Source organism: Labrus mixtus, chromosome 9 (genome assembly GCF_963584025.1).
Source record: "Labrus mixtus chromosome 9, fLabMix1.1, whole genome shotgun sequence".
NCBI classification, from domain to species: Eukaryota; Metazoa; Chordata; class Actinopteri; order Labriformes; family Labridae; genus Labrus; species Labrus mixtus.
This window is the reverse complement of record NC_083620.1, coordinates 7724173-7747115: the sequence shown is the minus strand read 5'-3', so window position 1 is coordinate 7747115 and position 22943 is coordinate 7724173. Positions and strand designations below refer to the sequence as shown.

The window sequence follows — 22943 nt, the reverse complement described above, 5'->3', positions numbered from 1 at the left end:
TCTATGTCGAAAAAAAGACATACATACCTATGTCTACAAAAACAACATGCATACCTATGTCTAAAAAAAACAAAAAACAACAACATATATACCCATGTCGAAAAAAAGACATACATACCTATGTCTACAAAAACAACATGCATACCTATGTCTAAAAAAAACAAAAAACAACAACATATATACCCATGTCAAAAAAAAGACATACATACCTACAGTATGTCAAAAAAACATACCATGTCGAAAAAACAACATACATTCCTATCTTGAAAAAATGAAAAAAAAAACATACATGCCTATGTCGAAAAAACAACATACATTCCTATCTTGAAAAAAATAAAAAAAATAACATACATGCCTATGTCGAAAAAACAACATACATTCCTATCTTGAAAAAAAGAAAAAAAAAAACATACATACCTATGTCGAAAAAAGACATAAATACCCATGTCGAAAAAAACAACATACATTCCTATGTCGAAAAATGAAAAAAACAACATACATACCTATGTCGAAAAATGAAAAAAACAACATACATACCTTTGTTGAAAAATGAAAAAAAAACAACATACATTCCTATGTCGAAAAATTAAAAAAAACAACATACATTCCTATGTCGAAAAATGAAAAAAAACAACATACATTCCTACGTCGAAAAATGAAAAAAAAAAAACATACATTCCTATGTCGAAAAATGAAAAAAACAACATACATACCTATGTCGAAAAATGAAAAAAAAACAACATACATACCTATGTCGAAAAAACCAACATACATACCCATGTCGCAAAAAACAACATACATTCCTATGTCGAAAAAATGAAAAAAAAAACATACATACCCATGTCGAAAAATGAAAAAAACAACATACATACCCATGTTGAAAAATGAAAAAAACAACATACATACCCATGTCGAAAAATGAAAAAAACGACACACATACCTATATCGAAAAATGAAAAAAACAACATACATTCCTATGTCGAAAAATGAAAAAAACAACATACATACCTATGTCGAAAAATGAAAAAAACAACATACATACCTATGTCGAAAAATGAAAAAAAACAACATACATACCTATGTCAAAAAAACCAACATACATACCCATGTCGCAAAAAACAACATACATTCCTATGTCGAAAAAATGAAAAAAACGACACACATACCTATATCGAAAAATGAAAAAAACAACATACATTCCTATGTCGAAAAAAATGAAAAAATCGACACACATACCTATGTCGAAAAAAAGACATACATACCTACAGTATGTCGAAAAAAAAGACATACATACCTATGTCGAAAAAACCAACATACATACCCATGTCGCAAAAAACAACATACATTCCTATGTCGAAAAAATGAAAAAAAAGACATACATACCCATGTCGAAAAATGAAAAAAACAACATACATACCATGTCGAAAAATGAAAAAAACGACACACATACCTATATCGAAAAATGAAAAAAACAACATACATTCCTATGTCGAAAAAAATGAAAAAATCGACACACATACCTATGTTGAAAAAGTGAAAAAACAACACACATTCCTATGTCGAAAAAAAGACATACATACCTACAGTATGTCGGAAAAAAAACATACCCATGTCGAAAAAAAAGACATATATGCCTATGTCGAAAAAACAACATACATACCTATGTCGAAAAAAAAGAAAAAAAAAACATACATATCTGTGAATGAATGTGTGTATGTATGTATGCTGCACCCTTTAAACGATAAACTATTAATAAAATGTTCTGAGATGAATATCATATTTGAATACAGAGCAGTTTAACTGTTGATTTGAAATAAATACATTTCTAATTAGAAATAAAGGACATCTGGAAATGTAATATTCATGCTCCTGTGGTGATGACAGTGCGATAACACAACTGATCTACCTCCTTGACTTGCAACCCAATACATGCAGCAGTCATTAATGGTCAGCCTTGGGTTGAATCTTATTGAAGGCTGTTGTGAACAATGTCGACAAGGACGGAAGTGAGTATATGGTGGTAATGAGGGGAAAAATGTCAATATCTGAAACAATTAAGAAAACAAAATGGACTTATTTCACTATAAAGGCGGTGTCCATAGCAGCAGGCCGTCCACACCAACAATCCCGCCATGAGACCTCAGGAGCTCCCAGGAAAATATGTGGTTAGTAACTAAGATTTACAGATAGCGACATGCAGTAATATGATGTAAATGCACAGAGAGAGAGAGAGAGAGAGAGAGAGAGAGAGAGAGAGAGAGAGAGAGAGAGAGAGAGAGGAGCTCACGGTGCCAGTTTCCCCGGTAACACAAGCCTATAGCAGGATGATTAGGAGCTGGTCTACACCTGTGCTAACCCTAACTATGAGCTTTATCAAAAATGAAACTTTTAAATCTATTCTTAACAGTACAGAGTGAATCAGTTCTCCTGTATCCTGGTACAACCTCATCTCTGAAAAATGCAAGAAAAAACTCACTGGAATCATCAGCCAAGCAGCTAAATTCACCTGCACCACCCAGATCCAGAACTGTCAAAACTTCACACGCATGCAGAAAGCAGTCTGCATCACTGAGGACCCTTCACATCCCCTTCCACCACTCGTGTCAGCTGCTCCCCTCAGGCAGCCATTTCAGAAGACCCTTGGCTAAAAAAGGAAACTTATAAGCACTCTTTTATTCCCATTGCATATGCATTTTAAACAAGACTAGATAAACACGCTTTAGCATGCTTTGCACATGTGCTTTTTACCTCTTTATGGTACTGTTGTTGTATTTGCTGGTTAAGCTCACATGCAGATTTCTGTTAACAAACATGACTTAAAGCTAAATCCACATTATATGACTGCAAAGGGTTCCTGGAAAAAATGTAAATTAAAAAAACAAATTTTCTCACTAGACAGACTGTTTTTCTAAATATGTCCACTGACCTCTGCAAAAATAGTTGACAATTTGAACCAACACTCCTCAGATACAAAAACCCTTGCTTGCAGATTCTGCACATACAAAAATAGAGTGTATTTAAAGGTGCCATATGCAAGATTTGCATGTACAAATTGGGTTGTCATGTTCAAGTTTCTAACTCCTTTAAAAAAAATTGATAGCAAAATGAGCTCTGTGCACTTCAGGGTTTTGACAGAATAATAAACAAACTGCAGTATGCCTCAAAGTGTTTTTCATTTTGACCATCTGGGAGGACACCAAGTTGCTTGTGGTGCAATACCTGATATGTGGTTAGTGGGATGTCTAACAGTGCTGACTTACACCGAGAAACAAATAGCCAGGCTCTAGCAGAAGATACAAATCCTTTAAAGGTTGAATTGATCGTGATGTGATGACACATCGTCCGAATTTGAGGCTTTGTTTCAAATGAAGGAGTAGAGTAAAATCCCACAGAAACGACTTTGTAATCACAGATAGCAGCAGCAACATACAGCAAAGTGTTGAACACACCTTGTGGCAGCTTCTCGATACTGTCAGGACAGTGTGACAGTATTGATCTCTGTGGGCGCAGCAGCAGCAGCACATTCAGCTGCTTAGTGGAACAATCAAATAACCGGACACACACATTAGCATACTAAGATGGGAAGATCAGTAGCAGCTGAGTTAGCCTGGGTCATTTAACAGTCAGCTGCTGGCCAACCTGCTGCTATTGAAGATGGATTGTTCTCAAAGAGCCACTCACACACTCTCTTTCTGTTTCTGTACCTACCTCTTCCCTGGCTTCAGTTTAATTTGGCTCTGGGGGATTTAAGTGTTCAGACTTTTATTTTTCACTTAGACAACCCCCGATCATTTGTTCTAGGAGTGAGTGAGCTGCTGTGTTTCATTCCTCTCTTAAAGGACTTGTAGCAGCGCTCCGAGTGGGGGATTTGATCGATATGCTATGATGATGTCGGCCTTCAAAGCAATGTGCAGGATAGGCCCTTTGTTGAAAATGGAGCATCTGCAAAGGACCAAAATCTCCAAGTAAACAGGACAGCTTTGTGTACACTATGTGATTAAATACACTTTACTTACAGTTTACTTTACTTGGGACTTTCACTTATCATGATAAAAAATTTACAGTTTCACAATTTTAACTTTTATTTGTACTTTTATGCTGTTCTTTTAAAAAAAATTGTTTTTAATGTTTGCGCCCTTACAAAGATGAAGAGCGACTCCATGAATTGACTTTAAAGACGTCTTGTCCAACAGAGGGTTTCATGCATGACGAAGTAGGAAGGTTGCTGCGTTGATACTCTTCGGTATAGTGTGTTACATTAATAGAACTCCATTATTTAATGATTTTTATAGCATCCAAACATCACAAAGCTTTTGTCTAAATTGCAAAAATACATTGGTAACATCTTGCTACTTGTCAATGTATTTTTGCGATTTAGACAGCGTGCAAGAGTTTTTTTTTTGTATATTTTGGTAAATGAAGAGAAGGTATCGGCCAATATTTGGTGCCTGTGACTTGTGGTTTAAAGGTTCAAGGTTCAACGTTCAAGGTTTCTTTATTAGTACTCAGGGTAAATGTTGTTGTGCAGACAGGAATTCAGCGTTCCAGAGATTGATAGACATTATATAAAAGCAATTCAAAGGAAACATTAAAACAAGCATTGGTTACAAAAAATAGGTATCGATATAGTTTGATTCTTCCCTAGCGTCATATCTGCCAGCTCTGCAGACTGGTGACTAATGTCTAATATAATGTCTTGACTAATGTAAAGTTCATTTGTAAGGTGTTGGGCCAACTCAAGACACACAGAACAGCACCGATTCTACTTGGCATAAACTGAAAATCTTCACAGAAATATTCCTCTTATGTGTTTAGGATATTGACGGATGATGTTGCGTTTAAGCTATGTGGATGTCTGTTGGGGTGGAGCAGTGGTTAGTGCTGTCACCTCACAGTGAGGAGGTTCCTGGTTCAAATCTCTGTCTGACAGGAGCCTCTCTGTGTGGAGTTTGCATGTTCTCCCCGTGCATGTGTGGGTTCTCTCCAGGTGCTCCGGCTTCCTCCCACAGTCCAAAGACATGCTCGTTAGGTTAACTGGTGACTCTAAATTGCTCCTAGGTGTGAATGTGAGTGTGTCTGGTTTTCTCTCTCTATATGTCAGCTCTGTGATTGACTGGTGTTACCCCGCCTTTGCCCAATGACAGCTGGGATCGGATCCAGCGCCCCCGCGACCAAAACGTGAAAAGCGATATAGAAGATGGATGGATGTCTGTTGCTGCAACCAATCTCAACAGCAAAACTATCTTACATAGAAGAGTGAAAATGTCCCACTGTCATCCTCCTAATCCTCCATCCTGAAGTTACTGTTACATACTCAACTTCTCTGATATTTAGCTAAGAAAAATGATCTAAGAAGACTGAGATGATCACATCTTAGAAGTGGGAAGCTCTCTCCTTCGGCTAATCAATACATTGACTCATCAGCTCTTACATGGTGACTAGTGGAGGAGCGTATGAATCACATAATGATCACACTCATGATTATGTTCCTCTGGCTTTTACTGCGATCCTTGTACATTTAAAACTTCCTGAGGAGGCATTGTTTAAGACGCAGAATCAGTGACAACTTTATAAATCTAGAAAGAGAAAGTCATTGAGTTCCCTTGAGCAAAGCGTTTACCTGCCTGTTATTCTCTTAATGTGACCCAGTAGGGGACTGTGTGTACAGGCAGACAAATGAATGTGTGTAGTAAAAGTAAAGCGGGCCAGTGCAGAGAAAGAGGATGCACACTCAGCAGAACTCTGCGTTATTCCTGCATCTGTGTCACGCACGCTCTGCTATAGAACCTGATGACACATAGTGATGATGTAGTACATGCGTGGTAATGGTGCTACATGTGTCTGTGTGGTGGCTCAAAGACCACCGGGGGGGCTAGTGGCTCAGGGGTGCAGGTTAATGATTTCCCCTTAGTGAACTGGATTTAAGAGGAAAGAATAGTTGAGAGCAACCCCTCAGGACTCTTCCTCCCCATCTCTCCTCCCTCCATCCCTCGTTCTCTCCCTCTATCCTCATTGTGTCTGTAGCATCTGCCGGTGCGCGCCGGTGTCAGAGCGGGGGTGGGGACTCTTCTGACACCACAGTGTGAATATGTGCGTGTGTGTGTTTGTTTAGGAACGTGTGTTGTTATAAAAGACAAACACAGAGTGTGGGTGTTTGCATGAGCATGCGCCTGTGAGCCTCACTGTACGGTTAATGGTTATAAATGTAGTTGTGGGGATAATACATGGGCTGTGCCCGCTCATTAAACCAGACTGTGTGCAAATGTGGGCACAGAGGGAGAAAAAAAGAAAAAAAAAAGAAAGGGGGGAGGGAGAAAGAGAATGAGAGGCAGTTTGCTTCGCCTGCCTGTCTGCCACACCCGGCCCTCATGCTTCCTCCTCCTACCTCCATCCCTTTCTCTCCATCCATCCATCCCTCTCTCTCTCTCTCTCACACACACACACACACACTCTCCTCCTCTGCTCTTCTAGTCTATCTGCTGGTGTTTCCATGAGAACAGAGAGCGCTGGGTATGGGGGGGTTGGTGGGTTTGTGGTGGTAGTGTGGGTGACGTGTCCTAAGAGCAAACTGTGTGTGTGTGTGTGTGTGTGTGTGTGTGCACAAATGCATGCATGCGCCTCCCGATCATCACTGCTCTCTTTCACACGTCTCTTCTGGCAGGAGCTACTCCCGGCTGTGCCAGGAAACATGCTTTTGGCATCGCAGTGGCAATTTGGACACACAGGCTCACAGGCTCACAACACTAATCAGAGATCCGGAGAGTGTAGAACACACACTCTGAGAGGGAGACAGAGCATTTAGAGGAGGTGAATTTGTGAGCTCCTTCTTTTTATTTTCTGTAGAAAAAAAAGACACCTCCTTTTGTGTGTGGAAGGGGAGGGGATAAGCAGAAAGGTAGTGTTGTGACTCATAAAAATAAAGCACAAAAAAAAGGATTTATCAGTGAAAAAAAATTGGAGGTATCCAGGCAGTCATTAAGCAAGAGCCTTTTTCTGGGTGGGGCCGCAGCTTTTTTTTTTGCTAGAGCCAGGCTGAAAGAGAAGAAGTGGAGGAGGAGGAGGAGGAGGATTGGGTGTGGGGGTGAGAAGATGTAGAAGAGAGGAGTGCTGATCTAAAAGAGGTGGGGGGGTTCATCACTATGAGCAAGAAGAAGAGGAGAAGGAGGAGGGGGGTAGTGTGAAGAGAGGAGAGGGGAGGAGAGAGGGATGGAGGGAGCGAGGGGAAGGGAGGGGTTTAAAGGGTGGGCTTGTAGTCATTGTCAGGCTGGGAGTAAGAGAGAGAGAGAGAGAGAGAAAGAGAGAGAGAGAGAGAAGGTGTGCCCAGGCAGGCAGACCGACTGAAGAGCGAGTGTGTGCAAACTGGGATGAGTAAATGCACCAGGCGACTTAGCTGTTGATACAGCCAGAGAGAAATAGAGAGAGAGAGAGAGAGAGAGTGTGTGTGCACGAAAGCGAGCAAGCGAACAAGAGTGCGCGCGCGAGAGAGAGAGAGAGAGAGGGTGAGAGAGAAGTGAAAGGGAGAAAAAAGGGAAGAAAGAAGCAGAGAAGAGAAAGGGAGGATACAACAACTACAACTATGCTGTGCTGCATAAGAAGAACCAAACCGGTAAACTGCTCTGATTTTCAATTCATCAATATATATATATATTTTTTTATGTAACTAAATGATGCTTCTTAACTCTGAACTTTGTGCCTCTTGGTTTGTGGTCAGATTGAACCGTTTGAGGGGGGATTAGTGGAAGATGTTGGTGTAATTTGCTTTGACTCTGGGCCTGGCTTCTTCTTTATACAAGTCTTTCCACAGAGCCCAGACACGCCTAGTTAATGTGATTATCCCGCATGAATGGATGCCACAATGCCTCTCAGACCTCACACTGTACTTGGGGAGGAACAAGACTGTAACTCGATTTTGGGGGGGTCGGGCATTCCCTCATATTGATCATGCAATTAAAAAGATGATTGATAGGCACTTGTTAGTCTCTGTGTTTCAAAGCTGAAATACTTCCTCATTCATTCAGAAGCTCAACTGAACTAACTCAGAATAATCCACCACTGTCAGTGATTACTTATATTAATAAGACAAACCTGTGTGCCCTTATTCCTGCCTTAAACAGGGGGTCTCTGACTCTTGTATTCCTGCTTTTCTTGAGCAGAATTGGGTGACATAGGAAAGTAAATTTCCACCGAGAGGAGGGAATAAAAGGGCGGGGTATAGATTGAGTGAGCAGCACCATCATGTCAGTGGCCTCTGGGGAGTACAATGGGAATAAATGAGTCTAAATGGATTATCATAGCCCTCCAGCTTTATAAGTGGATGCTGTCAATGGAGGTTACTATGAAGTGTGCACTCATTTAAAGGGTGTGAAAAGGGTGGTGTCGGTGGAGGAGATATCCTAAAAAAAAAGGTGTTGCATGGAAGCGGGTGGGTCTGGGCAGTGAAGAAGAGGGGTGGCACTCTCCCTGTGCTTCACTCTGTTTGATTTCAGCAGCTATCATGGTGGCTTTTCTGTGTAAGATCAGGGCCACGGTTCTGCTTTTTTATCTTCAGCTGAGTATGATTTTATCATGTTTCTATTACACTGGATCCTGATGGCAATTTGATTGCTTCTTAAATGACAGCTTGCATGAGTCATATTAGGTCTGGCAGGCAGAAGAGAGAAAAAAGGGAAGCAAAGCATCCCGGTTGTAAGACATGCAGGGAAAGCGGGGTGCAGTCAGGGAGAGAGCAAGCGGCAGGGTGGAGCGAGGCTGCACATGGAGGTAGATGGGGAGAGAGATGCGAGAGGAGATGGAAAGCGAAGGGAGGGAGAAAAAAAAGAGACAGGTATAGAGCGGTTGCGAGGTATGGGGGAAGGTAGGGAAGGGCTGACATGAAGCGAAGCAGAATGAGAACGAGGGAAGGAAACTGGATGGCAGCTAGACTGGGAGGATTTGTGCTGGTGACAGAGCGAGGGATGCTGGTATGGAGAGGCTGGGCAAGCGCTAATGTGAGAAAATCAAAGGGAAGGAAGCCGGCATGCTTCACACTGCAGCCATGTGGGTGAGGCACCGGCTTTTTCCTCACAGAACGCTGTCGCTGCTCAGAGCGCGTGCGCCTTCCACCACAGGGAAAAATTTCCTCCAAGGCCCACAAGCCCTTATCCTCCTGCTCTCACCTTTTTGAGGAGCAGAGGCATAAATGAATCCAGACAGACTCTTTGCTCTTCATGGAAGGATGAGCAAAGAGGAATATCTTTCTCTGCTTTGAACAAGGCAGTATTGCTGTTGGTGGTCCTGTTAATGTGGAGTGTCACTTTGGGAGTGGCTGCTATCACTTCATTAAAGTCCCTTTGGTTACCACCGCCCTTAGCTTTGGCTTTAGATTCATGCAGTTTCGGAAAAGAATCTCAACCACAGAAAACACTTCTTGTTCCTCTCAGGGTTTGGAGAAACATCTAGGATCAAGTTTAGGTCTTTAACTCAGGACTTCTTTCAAACCAAAGCTACCCAAAGATGTCATTTCTCTATGACTTCAAATCCCTACCTAAAGTGCTATTTTTAAACTCCGCCCAAACTCAATCATGAGTCCCTTGGCTGGCTCTGGGACCTGCCCTGCCCTGTGTCTACTGTTAGCCTTTAGTCTTCTGGAAAAAACTCCAAAAACAAGATGACGTTTGATTAATTAAAGACGAAAAAATATCCTCTCACTTTGTAGCTCCTTATGCATTCAAAGACAATTTTCATAGAGCTCGCCTTCAGCCAAAGCACCAACCCAATCAGTATTTGTAGTTTCCACCAAAAACCTCCAGAACCACCCTGTGGCCACTTTCCTCCAGCTCCCTCTACACTTCCACATGCCCTCCTCTCCCCAGCCTCACCCCCTGCCTGGCCCCTTATGAGATCAGTGGCGATAGCGGAGCCTTTGTTCAGGCAGAGAGTCGATGTAATAGAATTAAAGGCAGCTCCATTGGATGTAATGACTCTGGCATATGGCTGCTTATTAGTTGCCGCGGAGCATCTCTTTCCCTCTCGGCTGTCGTAAAACACACAGCACACCCTTTAATATCGCTCATCAATTCACCGTCAAAGACGAGAGAGATAGATGGATAGAAAAATAGAGGGAAAGAGAGAGAGAAAGAGAGGGATGGTGAAGCGCGGGCTGTGGCAGTCACCACCTGAGCCCCCCTCTCCTCTCCTGCAGGAGATAGCCGGCTAAAAGGGTGTGGTGCTCCGCGATGTCTGTATACGTGTGCTTCTGTGTGTGTGTGTGTGTGTGTGAGAGAGAGAGAATGAGTGGGTAGCAGTTTGCACGGTGAGGAGGAGAGTGAAAGACGGTGGTAAGAAAGAAGAAGGGGAGAGATTTAACAGACAGCAGACAGCAGCCCGTCTTTGGTGTCTGGATGATTCCTGCAGAAAAAAGCAGACAGACGTTGGAATACAGCCGGGATTTTCAGGAGAGAGGAAGTATGTGTGCCACCAGCAGCGTAGCTAATAGCATCTCTATGGATGCTTGGGGACTGTAAGAATATGAGCAATGTTTGAGGATTTTCCTTTAAATTGGCTGTATTACTAATATCTGGTTCAACATACACACATTTTAATAATTACATGCAGCAGTGGCTTAGATCTAATACACTCTGAGTAGCTGCACCTGTTGGGTAGATGATAAACTCCACCATCGTGAATGCAAATATTACATTGATACTTTCGTTCCCACCTTGCTAGCTGTATTCAATCCCAGGTTGGGCGGAGCGGCTAAGTGAAAAAGGATTCTCCTGCTTCAGTGGACAAGAATTAAAAGACACAAAACAAACATGATTATACACACACCTTGGTATGTGCATTAGCATTAGCTGTGGGTCTGTGGTAATTCAACTATAAACCCCTCCTCCCTCTCCTCCCCCAAAACATGTCCCTAATGGCCCTGGCAATGAGGCTTTGGGAAGGTGGTGGATCGTAACCGTGTCACCATTGGGGGATGGTGTGTGTGTGTGTGTGTGTGTGTGTGTGTGTGTATGTATGTGTGGTTATAGATCAATCGGCAAAGCCATTGACTCTCGGGTGTGGTTCTCACGACAGCCGGTGCCCACCCAAGGACAGAGTGAGACAGGGAGCAAACACAGACTGCAGCTGATAGACAAAGCAGTAATAGACACATCAAGCTGTCAGATAATGGGCTGAACACATTTTTTTAAGCACTGACGTGTGTTACCTCTCGATGCAGGAAGCACAAAGGAAGCTGTCCTCTTGTGTTCGGATAAAAATAACCTGCACGCTAACATGCAAGCTGTCGTGCAGATTTAGGTTGTAAACATGATGATGCCGATGATTTTATGACACCTTCATATGTCAAAGCATACTGCAGGCTTTGAAGGTTTCTTCATTCTACTATCAAAGCTAAATAATTGCAGCGGGATTGCACGATCTGTTCCACAATCATGCCTGAAAAGCACTTTTTCTTTTGCAAGCATTCCACTTTTTTTTGCCAGATTAATAAACACTTTCAGTGAATGTAACGTATCTATGGCAACCGTGTTCCAAGAGGAAACACTGCGGGCTTGTTGTAATAAGTAATTTGATGAACCTAAACAGTGCTAATATGCTTTTTCGCCACTGCAAATTAAATAAGGAGGAGGGTAGACAGTGGAGGATCCTTGGTAAAGATTTTTTAAAGGGAGGCGTACATTTTTTACCATTGGGAGGTGCTGCTGTATTTATGAATGAAAATGTGTGCCGCACAGCCACAGAGTGGGATAGCGCCTGCAGGAGGGTACGTGACCAGGGTTCACTGAACAGTCAGAGCCCCTGAAGAAGAAACTCTTTCAGGATGTGGAGCAATGATTAAATAACACCACATGTTAATTTAGATACTATCTCAGTCATTAAGTATTGTTCATCTGAATAAGTTTGATATGACAGATCAAAGTAAAGCTCCGACTGAATCTTCCGCTCCATTGAAGGAGAACACACAAGTCAGGAAATCACAGCACAGCACTTTGAGGGGTGATACGCGGACAAATATCAACACATCAAGTGTTGAAGCCAGGACTGTAGTCAAACCAAACATGATGCCGATCTTACTTTCCACGTCTTCTTCCACTGATATGAGATCACTTGGCGCTCTGCTGGTGTTTTATTACATTTGGACTCACACACCCAGATCTCTAAAGTAAATGACATCCCCCTTTGTTCCAATAATGATGTCATACCCTCATATTCCCCAAAACCCTCATCCATCGCTATCTCCTTCCCTCTCTCTCTCTCTCTCTCTCCTTCCCTCCCTCTGTCTGACTCATTCTTTGCAGCCAGTAAGTAATTCTATTTAGAGTTAAGTGCTTGGGTCGAATTTTTGGCAATTGTAAGCACCCATGAGATCAGACACAATAAAAGCCCGATAAGTCACCCTGGACATGCATATTATTAAGAGCAGAGGGTGTGGCGGCGGTGCTTTGTCTGTCTCCTTGCTGGATATTTGTCGTAATAACTGGACGGATTATTAAATTTATTTCCTTACTAAACAGTTCAGGTTAAGCATGAAGAGCAGTGTAAAGCTGAAGACAAGGATTTCCTATCCCTCACAAATCCACAATCATGTGTGTTTTTTTTTTACATCATGTTGCACAGAATTGCTTCATGAAGATGGTATATATATTAAGAATTTGCTGAAAGTCCCGAGGCAGGATTTACACCCTGAACCCTGGGGATGGCATGTGGATGAAGGTGGAGGAGGAGAATATTCTGACACAGCTGCGCCTTGGCCTCCCTGCTCCAATATTGGACTGACACACTGACCCTGAAGAAGACATGTTGGTTTTTTAGGGCCTCTGGCTCTTAAATCATGTCACACACATGTGATTCCTCACACAGCCGCTAAAGTCAAACTCATGTCCAATATAACGAGACTATTAGATACAGAAGGTATCAGAAACTAGATGGATGGATGTATCCTGAAAAAGAGCATTTTCAAATCCATTTTCACTAAATTTCCCTGACCTTAAACAAGATGCTACTGCTCAGTGACACAAACCATCAGCATTGACATATACACGCGTGTATAACCCCCACCAGCTGGCGCCGCACCCTACCGCTGCATCACACACAACCCCTCCTTAACCATGCTGATTGCCCCGCCTGATTTACGATTTCCCCATTGGCCCGCTCCCCTGAGGGGTCAGGTGCGCTGCCAATCACGGTGACATATAGTCTTTCATAGCACCAACCAGCAGACAGCGCCGTGATGAGTTAGCACTCTGGTTGTCAAGGTAACCTTTGATGGTTGGGAGGGGTATGGCAGTGAATGCTGAGGAGACTGTAGCAGGCAGCTCGTTCCCTAGCAGCACAGAGACGGAGCCGTAGAAAGCTACTGTACCTAGAGAATAGAGAGTGGCTCATTATTTAGCAGAGAGAGCCTAAATTTTAAACGCTTACTGTTCCCTGGTAACTGTGATGAATCTATTAGCAATGGATGCTATTGAGAGGTTTCTACATTTACGGTGATTATTCAATAAATCTATTTCAGCACCATTATCAAGAGGACAATATTCACCCCCATGCCTGGATTGAATAACAGCAATAAATGCCTGGAGTCATTTCCAAAATCCCAGTGAATTTATTTCATTAAGTGTAGACAATCAACCCCCACACAGATCTGAGAGTCTCATAGCAGAGAATAAAACCCCACAATGCTTCAAAATCCACTCTTTCCAGCACATGATGTGATAAAATGCAGAACATCCATTCTGTTGTCAAACCAATTAGTGGCTCGGGGAAAAAAAAGACTTGATGCCTCGAAAGACAGAAACACTCAAAACCATTTTGATTCTGCACTTCTCCACATTTATATCTTCTGGCTAACTGAAGCTGCACTGCATGCACGCTCTCTGACAATTTGTGTTTGCTTTATGTTGCTTATTCACGTTCATTTAAAGTGCACATTCAAAGCTTTTTAATTGGTTGACTCTTGGCTAAAGATAATGTTTTACCTTGATTTGAATGCTTATTCTTTTTTTATTTTTTAAATGTAATGATTCATTTTGTTTGCTCATCGTTCATTCCTTTATTTGATTTGATTTCTTTTCATTAGATTTATATGACTCATAGCACAACCCACATATTGATGGACACCTACTGTATGGATCCAGTAACTGAAGGTAATATCATGGAACGCCTTTCAATATTACACTGTGTTCTGTCCCCTTTCCTAACCCTGTACCTCATCCGGTCCTAAACGTTTACTTCTAAACACGTCTTGAAACCCGACTAACCCTACTTTTCCCGGGCTATGATTCTCCAGCAATGGTGATTCATGACTCCATAAGCAGTAACCCCTCTCTCATAGCATACTTCGATCATTTTCTGACATTTCATCTCATGACAGACTGTATCTTCCTTTGGTAGGATTCTAATTCCCAACAAGAGTACACAAGCATGATATTTTGGGGGGCTCATCCCTTAGTTATATATCCTACAGTAACAGGATTTCTTTAAGTTTTTAGAATAACAACCCTTTGCTTCCAGACAACCTGCATGATGGCTTACAGTGGATGTTAACTTGATGTATACTCTCTTGGCTACCAGGTGGACAAGAATGAGGATGCAGACCAGAAGATTGAACAGGATGGGACTGCCAACAAACCTGAGGACAAGGCCCACAAGGCTGCCACCAAAATACAGGCCAGCTTCCGCGGACACATAACCCGGAAAAAGATGAAAGACGGAGAGGAAGAGAAGGAGGGCGACAGTCCTGCTGCTGCAGAGGAGGCAACGGAGGGAGGAGAGGAGGAAAAGAAAGCTGAGGGAGAGGAGGCACCTGCAAAGGAGGAAGAAGCTGCAGGAGAGGAGGCCAAAAAGGAGGAAGAGACGAGCCAAGCCAAAAGCCCAGTGGCAGAAAAGCCAGCTAACTCTCCGGCAGCTGCTGCTGCCTCTCCTGTAGGCGCAGCAACATCTCCTGTAGCGGCGGCCCCTGCCGCTGCCTCTCCTGCAGCTGCCACAGCGTCCTCTGAGCCCCAGAAAGAGGAGCCAAAGGTGGAGGAGAAAGCAGAGGAGAAGCCCAAAGAGGTGGAGGCCCCAGCACCGGCGGCCAAGACTCCCACCACAGCCACAGCTGAAGAGAAAAAGGAGGAGGGGGATAGTGAGGAGAAAAAGGAGGAGGCCAGACAAGCCGATGTGCCTGCTGCTGTCAGCCCGACAGCTGAGAAGGAGGAGCCTAACCAAACAAAAGATAAACAAGGTATGCAGTTTACACCAAAAGCTTTTACATCCTTTAATTCAAGAATAACTTAGTTAGAATCCATTACATGCACACGAGCTCATGCCAAATAAAATAAGCTTACATGAGATACAGGAATATTCCTCCAAAATCTCTGAATCAAACAATTAGTTGAGCACATGTTTGCAGGGGCATCGGGTTCAGAGCCAAAAATTGAGTCCAGACACAATTGCTAATCAAGAAGCAATTACTTACTGTAAAAAAAAAAGAAAAAAAAAAGAGACAAGGTAAGCTTTCCAGTCGTCTGCTTGGCAGGCACCACAGGAAACAACTGATGTTGAGTCTTGGGGATTTAAAGATACTTGGCAGGGCTCCACCATTCACTGGTTAACAAAGAGACACGGCTCAATATTAGATTAGACTGCCTTGTATCGCAGCTTCTGCAAGATGGAAAGTCCATACAGATGAGGCAGAGAATGGGATAGAGATAATGGGTTTGAAGTAATTAGTGCTGGTAAGGTAAGATGCTACGTAATGGATGCATAATGCCAGTATGTTCTGAACGATACAACATATCACGATACGATACAAGACAAGACGATGAGATATGATACGACACAACACGACGGGACACGACGAAGCGGCAACCTCCGGGGTTGAAAAATGCAGAAGTGCAAAATCCTGCAGTTCATCGAGTGTCCACTTGAGGCTGGCTCCAGGAGCCTTGGAAGTCACATACACACCCATTCAAAAGGTCGATTTTACAGCAGAGATTAACATGTTTACAGCCTGGTTCGAAAAACAATACTGGTCTGATTAGCGATTGTCATCACAGGCACACACTGTGCGGAGGGCGGATTTTTTTTTACAAGGCATTCGTTTTGATTTTATGAACGATATTTGTTATCCATAGTTAGGCGCGTACCTGACATGATTGACAGGTGGGCGTGGTTTGTCAAGAGGCTTAAAACCCGCCTGAGCTCCAGCTCTCAGCCTGTTGTTAGGTTGACTGAAAGTTAGACTGAGACAGGATTTCCTACATGGCGGTTGACGCCGATGAGCCTCTGGAGCACCCTGCAGAAACAGATGGGTGACATCACTCAGGCTTCATCCATTAATATTTACAGTCTATTCTCAGGACACAATATGAGGCAATGAGACGCGATACCATACTATAAGACACGACAAGCTACTATATGAGGAGATATCATAAGATACTGTACAACATGATACCATACCATACAAAATCATACGATGCAATACAAAACAATATTTTGGGAAATATGTCTGAGACTCCAAGTGCAGCACACATTCAGCTTCCTCCACAGTCATTACACTTAATGAAGATATTAATTGTTTGAAACAAAGACCAACATTTTCATCTGATACCCCAATCATTGATTTAATTATGAATGCAAACAGATGTGAACATGACTTTATTAAATCCATTTGAAACTTTACAGAAAGGCAGAATAATTGATCATATCCCTTTTTTTTCATACCTCCAGAACAGCTAATAGATTTCAAAGGAGACCAACATTTTATGTCCAATAGTGGAAACATTTATCTGAGTGAAACTTGAAGGCCATGAAATGACATTATAACGTCGATGCAGCATGCCCACGACGCATTCCTGACATGAACTCATATTTCTGGTCCAAGGACTCTCAGACTGGGTCAGACAGGTAGTTAATGGAGCATGTTCAGTCTCGAGCAGACGGGGGTGTGAGGTGGGAAAACACACATACACACACGCCAACTGGAGAACTACACGGAAACTAGGTCACCTAGGCAGCGCTGTCTCCCTGTTGTCATAGTTACCACCACCTCGATGGGATAGCTGGCCTGCGCGGAGAGCAGTGCAGGGATAACAGGTGCTCTGATTTCAATGAATGATTAATGATCCCTACTGGTCACGATCTGCACCGGGGAAGTCTGTCACAAACAAACACTACTTGACGAAGAACCCCGCCTAATTAAGAATCCACGGCTGGCAACAATCTGCTTTTACCAACTGAACTGAAGCAGAGCGCAAATTAATATTTATTACACAGTGATTGGTTAATGGCTGTCAGCGCACAGACTGGAGTCACATGCACAAGGACGGCAGGTACTCTGATCTGACTGAATAATTTATGAGGCAGCCTGGGTATGATCCAGATTCTCCACCAAGCATAATCTGTGTCACTGGTTCCATTAGTTACATCTGACCAAGTTGTATGTCAAAGCAGGATGACATATTACTGGATACACTGCAAAAACTCAAATGTAAGGAAGCTTATATGTCTCATTTTTAGTCAAAAATATCCCATTACACTTATTTTAAGCCATATTCACTGACAAGTCTGAATAAGAATATCATTTTAAGATATAAAAAAGCATACAACAAGGGCAGAACTGCTAGTAATGAGTTAAAAATGTAGAAAGCAAAATGTACTTGTTAAGTGTCTTGTTCCATCGGTATCAGTGCGTACATCTATTTTTGTTTGCCCCGTCGGCCAGTTAAAGAAAAATCTTGCAATGCAGGCCTTCATTTTTGCTTTTTATATCTTGAAATGAGATTTGAATTGTGAGGCAGTTGTTGCTGAACATATGTGCAATGAGATTATCTTTTGGTCCAGTTCAGAGACTTCACAACAGGACTGCTGGGATTTCTTTTATTCCAACCTGTTCGATCAGAAAAGGCAGCGTTCTGCTTCATTGACTCATTTGGTCGTAGTCAACCATTGCAATAAAAAAGCATGTCTCTCATTGGACTTATGTTTGGCTGCATACTTGGATTAAAGTAATGGGTATCGGGTCACAGAGCACTGTTTATTCAAATCTTCAGTGAAATCCACGTTGTAATAGATAACACAGATCACGAGAGTGTTTATTTCCCCCTCTTCAGCTCTTATTTGAAAATGCATCAGCAAAAACGACACCAGCATTTGAGGCGTCATATCACCGGTGAGGATAATTGGCACTGATGTCAAGATTCCTGAAGGGACGAGTTTTGGCACATTGAATTGGGTGAAATTGGATTTGCATCACACTGTTCACTTGTTTCAGAGACAGACAAACTCAAGACTGTCAAACCGGCTAACAGGCTAATTACCTCTTACCTGGAAGATGTAGATGAACACATGGGCTGTACTTCAGTACAAGCACCAACACAGACCACCTTCTCCGTCTCTCTCTCTCTCTCTCTCTTACAGACACTCACGCATACACTCGCTCACACACATGCACTCCGTCACCCCGATCTCCAATGCAATGATGTCATTCTTTGGATGTCTCCTGCTTCTATTAAAAGAGCATGATGTCATACCATGAGCTCACCATGGGATGACATCATCAGTCTCAGTGGTACTTGAATATAAGGTTTGGTCAGAAACATAAAATAAAGATTTTACAATCATTGTAGCCCTATCAGGAAATAAACCATTTTTCAGTTTTCAATTATCCGTCCATGCATCCGTTATATGTACTGCTTTTTTCCAGTTAGGGGTCGTGGGGGGCTGGAGCCAATCCCACTGGGTGAGAGGCGGGGTTACACCCTTGACTGGTCGCCTGTCAATCACAGGGCTGACATATAGAGACAGAAAACCAGACACACTCACATTCACACCTACGGGCAATTTAAAGTCACCAGTTAATATAACGAGCATGTGTTTGGGCTGTGGGAGGAAGCCGGAGTACACAGAGAGAACCCACGCATGCACATTAGTATTCAATGAATGCTGATATAAATATAAAAAAAACACAATTCTCACAGCAAATAATTGACTGAGCTGGATTTTTAAAGAAGATTTTTTTTGTTGTTGCCATTTTGATCCAACGGCCTCATGTGTTATGGCTTGGTGTTGAATCAGGGATCGTTATTCAGCAGTATTCACCTCTAAGCGAGCCAAACACTGGATGTTATTACAACACGGCACGCTGAGGGCATCACACAGAATCAGATGTGACAAGCCGATATGGCGCTGTTAGCGTTGAGATGTCAGTTCAAATGCTTCATGGGTCCATTAGGAGCACTCTCTTCTTTTATTATTCACACAGCCGGTGCTGGAATCCAGACGTAAGACTGCACCTTCTGACTGACATGCTCTCAGTTTTAGTGGAGTGGACATCTCGTGAACATCCTGTCGTGAATCTCTTTCTCCAGCCTTAAACTGAGTTTTTAGGATTGCTCAATGTTACAGTATCCTGTTTTTTTTTTAACCTAGAGAACCATCTGAGGGGAAATATATAAAACATTAAATGTAGCAGCTGGCATGAGAAATCTTTGAAGCACAGTATCTCAGAAGAACCAGTTAAGGTTTTTATTATCCCAGCCTCCACAATGTGAAACCTCATCTCCACAGTCTAATTTTCTCCCTTCCTCTCTTCCTCTCTCCTCTCTCCACCCCACCTTTTATCTATCATGCCCCCCCCCCTCCCCCTGTCTGACTCCCTTACATCTCATTTTTCTCCTCTCACTTGCCTCTTTACCCTTCTCTCTCCCTCTTCTCTCAGATGCTGTAGAAGAGTCAAACGCAGAGGAGGCCACCCCTGAGGACGCAGCGGCGGAGGCCACCGAGTCCAAGGATGACTAAGACACAGTCTCACCTGAAGAAAGCAGAAATTAAAGAGTATGAAGAATAACACAAAAACAAAAATCTAAAAATGGTTGCTCTTTGCCTTCCCAATGTGAAGGCAGTCAGTTTCTATTTGTTTGTCATTTTTTGTGTGGCAATGATTTTCTCATGTTGGGGGGAGTTTCCAGTGTGATAGTTTTTTGGCTCAAGCTAACACTACGAGGAAGAGATGGTGACGATGACGTTGTTGTTGATTACAAATTTAAAAAAAAAAAGAAGATTGTTACCATGACGACGTAGATGATGATGATGATGAAAAAGAAGAGGATTTGATTTGTTACATCATCACTATCTATTGTAAGTGGATCAGTGTTGGAGTGAACGCTCCCAACTGGATATTTACACATTTAAAATAATGCGTTGTGAATGCACCATCCTTGATTTTGCATCGCAGTGCACCCTCTTTTTAGCCCATTTTTGCAAAATTAAATCTGTGATACAGCAAATGCACGCACAAAAACAAGCTGGTTTTAAAAATGCAACCCCAGTTTTCAACGCCGTACAAGTGTATTGAAAACACAGCAAGTAGTTAATGTACTGACTCCCTGTATGGAGAATAGAATGTATCCTTAAATGTGTTATATTTCCAGTTGGGTAGCTTTATCTTGAATCCCATTATCACATATAGTACAAGAATACGACTCTCTCTCTCTCCTTCTGCTTGAGTCTTTCAAGCTTTGTTTACACCCCTTTTACAAACTCTGTTTACTCACATATACAGTAATGGACCTGTTGACATTTAAATGATCATATAAGAAACTATAGAGGTATTCTATAGTGTTGATATATCTGGCTCTTACACGACGTTCTGCCAGCCCAAAGTGAGAACAGTAGCATGAACCATCGAACCAAATGCATGATGGGAACTCTCCCTCTGAGAGGAACTTTTTCGCAGTCACAAAAACTTAAGAGGTGTGGCGGCTTCTTTTTTGATGTCTTTTGGTGTTGTTATGACAGTTTATATGAATTGGAAGAAGAAGAAAAAAAAATACTCTTGCACTGATGTTACAAAAAATCGTTAAAAAGGAAAAACAAACAAATGAGCAAAACAAAAAATTCTTTTCCCATGTTCCAGTGAGTGCAATGTCCAGTTACAACCTTATCAAGGAGTTCAAACTTGTGAGAAAAAAATATGAAAAAATAAAAAATGGTTTCAATGTCTGTTTTCAAAATAAAGCAAATGTGCCAATTACCATCCTAAACTGTGGAGTTTGTTTCACATCATGTTAGCCGTTATCAAGTGTCATGGCGTAGGAGGAGTGTCTAAACTTTGGGGGAAATCGGTATTACTCTCACGGCAAGAGGGGGGTGAGAAGATCAATAAACTTTTGTCTGTTTATTATCGATCTTCAGCAGGCGACTTGTAAACAGCAAAGTATATAAGTGGAAAAAAGGAGAAACAGCTAGCATGTGTCTGTGCAATGATAAAAAAGAAAAGACAAGAGTAGTTCAAGGAGTGTATTGGTTTGATGAAGCTCCGGCTGTAGCAGTATCTTTCCTGAAACTCTGATGGTTGCATAGAAATCTTAAAGTGTAGCTAACAGATCCAACATACTGTAGAAATAAGAGAGCTAATTTCTGCTTTTATTACCTCTGGTGCAAATTTCCAGTTTTCATGCAAGGTTAAGCTAACTGACAAATAGCTGAAGTTTCATAGTTTTAGTTTTTGGAATCGATGTTCCCATAGGAATCTCTGAAATTGTATTTGTTTCATGAGCCATATGAGATATTACAGCACCAATTCATCTACTAGCAGGGGCGTGTCCAGAGGGGTGGCATGGCCCCTCTGATTGGCCACTGATTGGCCACCCCGTAATAGCAAAATCTATGATTGGCTATTCACCTAATCAGAGGCGAGATTTACTTTAAAATCAACTTTTCATATCATTAGATGTTATAAAAAGGATTAAAAAAACAGATTAATTTGTGTGCATGTGCCCCCAAACTTCATGCCACCCCTGCACAAGTAAGTAAGTGAAGTGCAAGTCAAACTTCAGATATTGGCTGAATGTATGAAAGGTGTTTAGAACATATTTAGGAGAGGCATCACCTTACATGCATTCGATGCAAATTGCATGAATGTGCAGAAGTACCTTTTGAAGGAAAAAAGAAGTCCTTATGAATCACAAAGAAAAGGTTATTTCTGGATCGAATTACAGCTTCTGGTCATACGCATGGAAGTGAATCTTCAGCCCTTAATCTAACACCAACACAGAGAGAGCAAACAGCAGGATGATCAGGTCTAAGGTTTCTGAAAACAGTGCTCACATACAATGCTACAAATAATCCGTAATCCTTAAAACACCTTGTGAAAGATTAGACATACTGAAAATATGCAAGAGCACTTCTAATGGCTGGGTGTTTAAATTGTAGCGATTCGTTTCTGTTAGAATGGTTCAGTGAAAAATGAAATGATAAATAACTCCAAGGTAACGTAAATGCCAACCTCAGTCTCATAAGAACTGCATGACCTTCACGCTAATGAAGCTGATTCAAACATGCAGCCCTGCTTTCAAAAGTTCCTCTCTCCTTTCTGAGTCATACCTTTTCCTTTCATACTTTAAAGATTGTTTTTGTTCCAAATAATTCCTCTGTAAGAAGCAGAAGTGACATTGGTTCTCAGTTTTTTTTGCAACAATAGTAAAAACAAAAAGAGCGACTCTTCACTGCTGCATTTGGTCTCTCTACAAATTGGTTCATATTTATTAAAAATAAATACTTTCAACGTGCATGTTGTCCAAATTGCTGTGTAAGTTCAGGATGGGAACTCTGTAGCTACAGGCTTGTTTTTTAATTTAACCCTTACACTGACATGTTCCCTTTTCTTCCACAAAGCCAGAAGCTGATAATGATGCTTCTTGTTTGTGGTCTCATTCTGACTTATAACTTGGTTTGTTATGACACCTTGTGGAGAAACACTATACTGCAGCTGCATGTGGCCCAGTGATGAGGTATAAAGGGCCTGTGTCGTGGCAATGGGCCAAATAGTTCTGCAGACTCGCCTGCATGCTGCTGCACTTCCCCGCCCAAAAAAACGACACCTCTTCAGGAGTCTTTTTTCCAATTTGCTTTCACAGTGCTAACATGAGTCCTGTGGTGATGTCAGCTGGCTGACCCTTGGAAAATTAGCAACACAC

The 22943-nt window shown here is 42.0% G+C and overlaps 1 protein-coding gene and 1 long non-coding RNA gene across 2 annotated transcripts in view; one reads left to right on the top strand and one right to left on the bottom strand.

Moving 5' to 3' along the window:
* The window catches only part of LOC132979843 (uncharacterized), a 700158-nt gene that overhangs the window by 124957 nt on the left and 552258 nt on the right, over positions 1-22943 (bottom strand). The gene's annotated exons all lie outside the window — the stretch shown is intronic.
* gap43 (growth associated protein 43) lies at positions 7277-21008 on the top strand. The gene is made up of 3 exons (XM_061046094.1): positions 7277-7606; positions 14557-15208; positions 19685-21008. The coding sequence occupies exons 1-3, from the start codon at positions 7577-7579 to the stop codon at positions 19762-19764; spliced, it is 762 nt and encodes a 253-aa protein (XP_060902077.1). The 5' UTR covers positions 7277-7576; the 3' UTR covers positions 19765-21008.